A 7914-nucleotide genomic window follows, 5' to 3' on the forward strand; every position below is an offset into this window, starting at 1 on the left:
TACAAACTCATTCATAGAATCCACCCTGTAAAGACCTTTATTATACACAGATTCTAAATAGCTATTGATAACAAATATATATTTTGTGGTTGTGACCCAGAAACTCAACCATTTATTTTGGGACTGTTCTTATGTCAGAAGGTTTTGGTGTGAGAAGATTTTATTTTAAAAGAAATTACTATTAATGTTAATCTGAGAGACCTCTGGTTCTATGACAAAAATGAATGGGAAAAGAATAGGGTTTTGGAATAAACGCCGAGAATAAGGTCGGAGTTTAACACAGGCTTAAGAGAGCTTGTACATTTTGTTCAATGAGATAATAGCAGTCAGTTAACATGACCTTTTATGATTAATTTTTTTTAAATTAAATAAATCCTTCAAATTTCACAAAAGAAAGTGGAGTTAGCTGATGAATATAATCTCATAGAACAAAACGTATAATATCGAACCCTGTGTTTTCTACGTACCTTATTTCCGTGTTTATCCAAAAGCCCTTCAATGCCCCATTCGTTTTGTCCGACGAACCATGGCGTGGTTAGTGCCTACAAAAAGACGCCATTACTATTTCTCTCGACGTCCAGCCTAATTTATAAGGACTGTGGTGCATTGCGCAATGCCATCCGGGAATCTGTAGTTCGACGTTGTGGACATTTTTTTTCTCTCCCATCCAAACACCAACAGAATTTTGTTTATCATCGTCCTCGGTTAGATTTTTTTCCCCACAAATAACATCTCCTCGACAGATTGTCGAAGACCACGACATCACCATGGCCTCCAAAATAAACGAAGCCCATGAACACATCGCTAAAGCGGAGAAAAAGTATGTCAAGCCGCAGTTGTTTTTTTGATTTAACTAACGGTACTGTAGCTAGCATCGCTGACCCTGTTAGATATTTATTCGATTCCTAGCTAGCTAGTAACAGTGTCAACAATATCTGACCTTAGTTGTTGACAAGATGTGAAATAACCAGAGTTTACTTAACATTACGACATTGTCAATGAATTCCAGTTAATTAGTTAGCTGTATTTTTAGGAAGTAGTTAGCTATCTTCTAATCCGGCCAGTCAGCGGATGCATTCATTCATCACCTAGTTAACGTTAGCCAGCTAGCTGCGGTAACGTTAACTAGCTGTCCGCTCAGTGGCTGTTGCATGCCTTTCCATTGTAATATGCATATCCATTGCAAACCACAAGGCCACTGTGTTATGGTGTTCGCAAACGATTCGTTCTTTTTGTTTTGAACGACGCTGTTTACTGACTCGAGAGGCATGATTTCGTTTTCTCCCAAGTCATTCGTTCGTTTGACCTGACCGCAATTATTTCGACTACACGGCATAATACGCGCTCAGCGGGCCCCGGAGATGTGCACCGACCTGTATCATGCGCGCAGAAAAATAGATAGATCATGTTGCAGGCAGCATAGAGAATAAAAAGACACCGATAATTGTTAGCATCATGGTGCAAGAATGAATGCATGTTATTGATATACACCTCATTGTAGAACCAAAACATACACAGCCATCCTCTGATCAACACTCGAGAACCAATCTTTCGCGGTCAAGCAGTTGCATTCCGCCAAGAGTCGTTCACAGTCTAGTCCGGTTGTGGCCGCAACTATATCTCGTTTTTAAATGGCATCAATAAATAGTCTTATTTGTATGTCTAGTAATCACAAATGCACATGGTTTGAAGCACACTTTTATAAGTCTGTCACAAACAACAACTCCAAATATAGCTGCCTGCGACAGCAATGGACAGGATGACGGAAGATTAGTTGGATAACAAAGCAAGCACTCGTGTAGGAAGTATTTTTGCTTGATGTGCATTCAAAATCTGGTATGAATTGTATGGTTAATGAGGAGATGATTGCAAACTATTTTGAGCATTAGCATTAYATTTTCATCTATATTTTTTTATATTTTTAGATATCAATACCAAATGGTGGTCAATCTTAGGGACGTCTATGACAGCGATGACTAGTTTCAAGTTGATAAACCACTGTGGGTGGAGTGGAGTGGTGATTTGATTGGACGCGTTGATTTGTCAATAACTCAAGACATCTTTTGACCAATCCCTTAGCTTCAAACTGTGTTAAGACATGTACCATGGGCCTACGTTCTAAATATGGTGTCATTTGGTACTGTGGTTCATGAGGAGACCATTTTTGAAGTATTTTGTTTGTGTATGTGCTAATATGCAGTCTACTGGTATAGGGTGGCCATCTTGGAATGCATCAATGTTATTTTCTCAAACTCTTTGGGGACTATTGTGATGAGTCCAAAGATTGCGTTTGGAGTGAATCTGACTTTTAGTGCATAAGAAGAATATATATTTTGTTCATTATTATTTTTAAGCATAACTGTTACATAGTTAACTTTTTACATACTGCATTTTATGTTATTTGGACTTATTTAATTAGAATACGCTTTTCAAAGGATTTCCAAGATGGAGGAAAAATCTATTCTCATGGACCTTATGGGTCCTTGAGGCAAATTTTGTTCACTATGAGGAAAGACTCCTACATACATGTCTAGGTCAAACAGGGCAACGGATATGAAGGTTTAAGTGAGACTACTCATAACAGCGCCACCTATAGGCCAATCAGCGCCATTCTTTTAGACCAAGTTACTCATGGCTGTTATTTTGTTCACTTTTTTTTGTTCTAAATTAAAAACAATCTATGCTTGAGTTATTGAACTGAAAAACAAAAAGCCTTATGGTGCACGAGACTTGTAGAATCATGATTCTTTTTGAGTTTTTAATTAATCGTTTGCCAATAGGGGTGTGCTGGGTGGTATTGAATCAAATGAACAATTAACAAAATGAGTTGAAAGATTAGTTATTTTTGACCGAACGAAGTTGAAAAGATCCGAGTCATTAAACAGAGCCGAACTTTCCATCACTACTGTGTTAGTGACTAACCTGACGTCGTTAGCTCTTATGTCAAGGTCTATTGTTATGGCTGTGTGTGTTGTTAACCCCTTGAAAATAGACATTTTTTTTCTTGCATGTCATTTTTGCAGTTTAAAGACAAGCATGACAAAGTGGAAGCCAGATTTTGACAGTGCTGCATCAGAATATGCCAAAGCTGGTTAGTATGCTCACAGTCTGTAAACGTATAGGAAGGATAACACTCCATACTCAATGTATTTACAGTCTGTAAACGTATAGGAAGGATAACACTTCACACTCCATGTATTTACAGTCTGATAAAACAATGTGTTTGCATTCCCAGCGGTATGCTTCAAGAATGCCAAACAGTTTGAGCAGGCTAAGGATGCCTACCTGAAGGAGGCCGAGTACCACACGGAAAATAAAGCCTTGTTTCATGCAGCAAAGTAAGGGTTTTTTCCATATGAATACTTGAGATTTAAAGGGCCAATGCAGATGTTTTTATTTCGATATCAAATCATTTCTGGGAAACAATTAACTACCTTACCTGTGATTGTTGTCAATTTTTTAAAATGGTAAATWAAAAAAAWAAWAAATAGCTTCTTAGCAAAGAACAATTTCTCAAGCAAGAATTTTGCTAGGACTGTSGGGGGGAGGGGGGAAACTGAAAACTAGCTCTTATTGGCAGAGTGGTTTGGAAYTCTTTCTTATTGGTCTATTAATTAATTTACCGCCTGGTGATGTCACCAGGCAGGCCAAAAACTCAATCCCACCAAAACAGGTATACATTTCAGACGGTCTTTTCCAACAGAGAAAAATCACACTTTTTTTGACTCCACTAGGCCTTTTTAAAGATTATTAATAACATTCAATACTTTTATATGTGGGACTTTTTTTCCCACTTTTTCTAAAGGTATGCATTTATTTTTCAGAGCAATCGAACAAGCAGGTATGATGATGAAGGTGAGTTTCCCCCAATGTCCATGTAATATCTGCGTAATACCTACAATACAACTGCGTACAAATATGGGAGAGTTTGATCCTTTTCTTTTACTATACGCTGTGTACCATGTGATCGAGAGCATCATTGTCTCACCCCACCCCAAAAAAGATTGATATTCTACCACAACATAGTATGTGTAAAAGAGGTAGTCATTGGTCCGTGTCCTCTGCTGTGTGACAGGACTTGAAGAAGATGCCTGAGGCCATCCAGTACATAGAGAAGGCCAGTATGATCTACGTAGAGAATGGTACTCCTGACACCGCTGCCATGGCTCTGGACAGGGCCGGGAAGTACGTACTGCTCTAGACTATACACATCTGTCTACTTTATTTATTTAGTGTTTTTGATATGTTCCTGACCAGTGTTGTTTTGGGGGGGGAAAAGTACATCACTCTGTTTTTTTTTTATTTATTTTTTTGAATCGTACTTTTTCATTCTTTTCCTATCTAGACTTATCGAGCCTGTGAGTTTAGAGAAAGCTGTGGACCTGTATCAGCAGGCTGCCGGTGTGTTTGAGGTAAAGTTTGGGTCGTTTTAATAGCATATTCTAAGTAAGAGAAGTTCCTTTTTAAATAAGTTTAGTTAAGATTAACGGATTGTTTTGTATGTGTAGAATGAGGACCGTCTACGCCAGTCAGCTGAGCTCCTGGGGAAAGCTTCCAGACTGCTGGTCAGATTACGCAGGTGAATGACAGCTTCATAAAGGCTTCATAGGACATCGTAAAGGCTTCATAAGCACTACGTAGATGCTTCACARAGCACTTATAAAGCAKCAAAGTATTGCGGCTGATCCGGACTCGCTGTTCTAACACCGTTCTGTSTTTTGTGAACTTGATGACAGACTGGATGAAGCGGCAACCGCCCTTCAAAAAGAGAAGAACATGTATAAAGATATAGAGAATTACCCCACTTGCTTTAAGGTACGTTCTTATGTCATTTGCATGTGCATTAGGTGATCTATTGGAATGATATCCTATTTGGTATTTTCCAGCATTTCTCTTTCAAGCGATGCGGTGCATGGTATTGGTGGAGGTGTAAAATACAGATCATTAAATGTTGATCTGGGTCTTTTCTCCTTAGAAAACAACAGCTCAGGTGTTGGTTCATCTACACAGAAATGACTTTGTGGCGGCAGACAAGTGTGTCCGAGAGAGTTACAGGTATGAACCTCCTTAATATGACTGAATACGTTTCTCTAGAGCCACGGAAATGTTTATCTGAATTGGGTACACTGGGTACACCGTGGGTACACTGGGTACACCGTGGGTACACTGGGTACACTCCCCACTGTGGGTACACTGGGTACACAGGGGTACACTCCCCACCTGTGGTACACTGGGTACCACTCCCACTGTGGGTACACTGCGTACACAGTGGTACACTCCCACTGTGGTACACTGGGTACACTCCCACTGTGGGTACACTGGGTACACAGTGGGTACACTCCCACTGTGGGTACACTGGGTACACAGTGGGTACACTCCCACTGTTTTGGATCTAAAAAGGAACCAACTGGTGTAAGAAATACAGTGGAAACCCCTTCCGGGTCGTGCTTTTCACTCGACGTGAACGAGTATTCAGCGGTCACCGTATTTGGGCTACAGACTATGTATTGTGACAGTAGTCTGATGATATAATTTCATGTTTTCCTGCAGCCTCCCGGGGTACAGTGGGAGTGAAGACTGCGTAGCCATGGAGACGTTACTGCAGGGATATGACGAGCAGGACGAGGACCAGGTGCATCGCGTGTGTAACTCTGCTCTGCTGAAGTACATGGACAATGACGTGAGTAACACTTCATACAACTGTACCCGTCACGGGGTCTGTTATGTACCGTCACGGGGTCTGTTATGTACCCATCACTGGGTCTGTTATGTACCCGTCACGGGTCTGTTCTGTTATGTACCGTCACAGGGTCTGTTATGTACCGTCACTGGGTCTGTTATGTACCGTCACGGGGTCTGTTATGTACCATCACGGGGTCTGTTATGTACCGTCACGGGGGGGGGGGGGGGGGGGGGAGTATGTTGATGTAATCATTAAACCAAGTTGGACCACACAAGGAAGAGTATACTTTCTGATATCGGACAATGTTTCATCACGAGGGGGAGTGGAGGGACTGTAGACTCTAAGTTTCAGAGGGGGACACATATTGGGGTCTAGTTTCAGGGGGCACGGCAACATATTGGGCGTCTAGTTCGAAGGGGGGAGCAACATCGGTTGGGCGTCTAGTTCAGGGGGGGGGAGCAACATGTTGGGGTCTAGTTCAGGGGGGGAGCAAACATATTGGGGGGTCTAGTTGTTCAAGAGGGGAGCAACATCTTGGGGTCTAGTGCAGGGAGCGGGGCACACATATGGCTAGTTCAGGGGGAGCACTATTGGGGTCTAGTTCAGGGGGGGACGTCAACATATTGGGGTCATAGTTAGGGCAGGGGGGTAGGCAACACATATTGGGGTCTAGTTCAGGTGGGAGCTGGGTCCCTAGTTGGGGGACGCAACAATTCGGGGTCTATTTCAGGGGGGAGCAACATATTGGGGTCCTAGTTCAGGGGGGAGCAACATAGTTGGGGGTCTAGTTCAAGGGAGGAGCAACATATTGGGGTCTAGTTCAGGGGGGAGCAACATATTGGGGTCTAGTTCAGGGGGAGCAACATATTGGGGCTCTAGTTTCAGGGGGAGCAACATATTGGGGTCTAGTTCAGGGGGACGCAACATATTGGGGTCTAGTTCAAGGGGGGAGCAACATATTGGGGTCTAGTTCAGGGGGCAGCAACATATTGGGGTCTAGTCAGAGGGGAGCAACATAATTGGGGTCTAGTTCAGGGGGGGAGCAACATGTTGGGGTCTAGTTCAGAGGGGAGCAACATATTGGGGTCTAGTTCAGGGGGGAGCAAAACATATTGGGGTCTAGTTCTCAGCGGCGAGGCAACATATTTGGGGTCTAGTTCAGGGGGAGCAACATATGGGGGTCTAGTTCAGGGGGGGAGCAACATATTGGGGTCTAGTTCAGGGGGCGGCAACATATTGGGGTCGTAGTTCAGAGGGGAGCAACATATTGGGGTCTAGTAGGCAGGGGGGAGCAACAATATTGGGGTCTAGTTCAGGGGGAGCAACATATTTGGGGTCTAGTCAGGGGGGAGCAACATATTGGGGTCTAGTTCAGGGGGTCTTGGGTCTAGTTCAGGGGGAGCAACATATTGGGGTCTAGTTCAGGGGGGAGCAACATATTGGGGTCTAGTTCAGGGGGAGCAACATATTGGGTCTAGTTCAGGGGGGAGCAACATATTGGGGTCTAGTTCAGGGGGGAGCAACATATTGGGGTCTAGTTCAGGGGGAGCAACATATGGGGTCTAGTTCAGGGGGAGCAACATATTGGGGTTCTAGTCAGGGGGAGCAATTGGGGTCTAGTTCAGGGGAGCACATATGGGGCTAGTACAGGGGGAGCAACATATTGGGGTCTAGTTCAGGGGGGAGCAACATTATTGGGGTCTAGTTCAGGGGGAGCAACATATTGGGGTCTAGTTAGGGGGAGCAACATATTGGGTCTAGTACAGGGGGAGAACATATTGGGGTCTAGTTCAGGGGGAGCAAACATATTGGGTCTAGTTCAGGGGGGAGCAACATATGGGGTCTAGTTTCAGGGGGAGAGCAACATATGGGTCTAGTCTCAGGGGAGCAAACATATTGGGTCTAGTTCAGGGGGGAGCAACATAGTTGGGTCTAGTTCGCCAGGGGAGACCAACCATTTCGGGGGTCAGTTCAGCGGGAGGCACAGGGGTCGTTTTAACGACATGGACACAATGGCCGGTCTATTCAGGGTGAAGGCAACATATTGGGTCTATTCAGGGGGGGAGCAACATAATTGGTCTAGTTGAGGTGGCGAACTATTGGCCGGTCTGCTCAGGGGGACATACTTGGGGTCTAGTGCAGGGGGACAAAACATGTTGGGTCTGTTCGGGTGGAGCAACATCATTGGGGTCTAGTTGTACCATGGGGGGAGCACACATATTGGGGTCTAG

At 43.7% G+C, this 7914-nt stretch overlaps 1 protein-coding gene across 1 annotated transcript; it reads left to right on the plus strand.

Moving 5' to 3' along the window:
- Positions 1-592: 592 nt before the first annotated feature.
- Positions 593-6439, plus strand: napgb (N-ethylmaleimide-sensitive factor attachment protein, gamma b). Its single transcript, XM_024141894.2, has 11 exons — positions 593-820; positions 3024-3091; positions 3236-3338; positions 3825-3855; positions 4076-4185; positions 4346-4412; positions 4509-4579; positions 4737-4815; positions 4976-5055; positions 5551-5747; positions 6414-6439. Exons 1-11 carry the CDS (start codon positions 768-770, stop codon positions 6437-6439), a joined length of 885 nt encoding a protein of 294 aa, XP_023997662.2. The 5' UTR covers positions 593-767.
- Positions 6440-7914: the final 1475 nt, after the last annotated feature.

This window comes from Salvelinus sp. IW2-2015, unplaced genomic scaffold (assembly GCF_002910315.2).
Source record: "Salvelinus sp. IW2-2015 unplaced genomic scaffold, ASM291031v2 Un_scaffold2816, whole genome shotgun sequence".
Classification (NCBI taxonomy): domain Eukaryota; kingdom Metazoa; phylum Chordata; class Actinopteri; order Salmoniformes; family Salmonidae; genus Salvelinus; species Salvelinus sp. IW2-2015.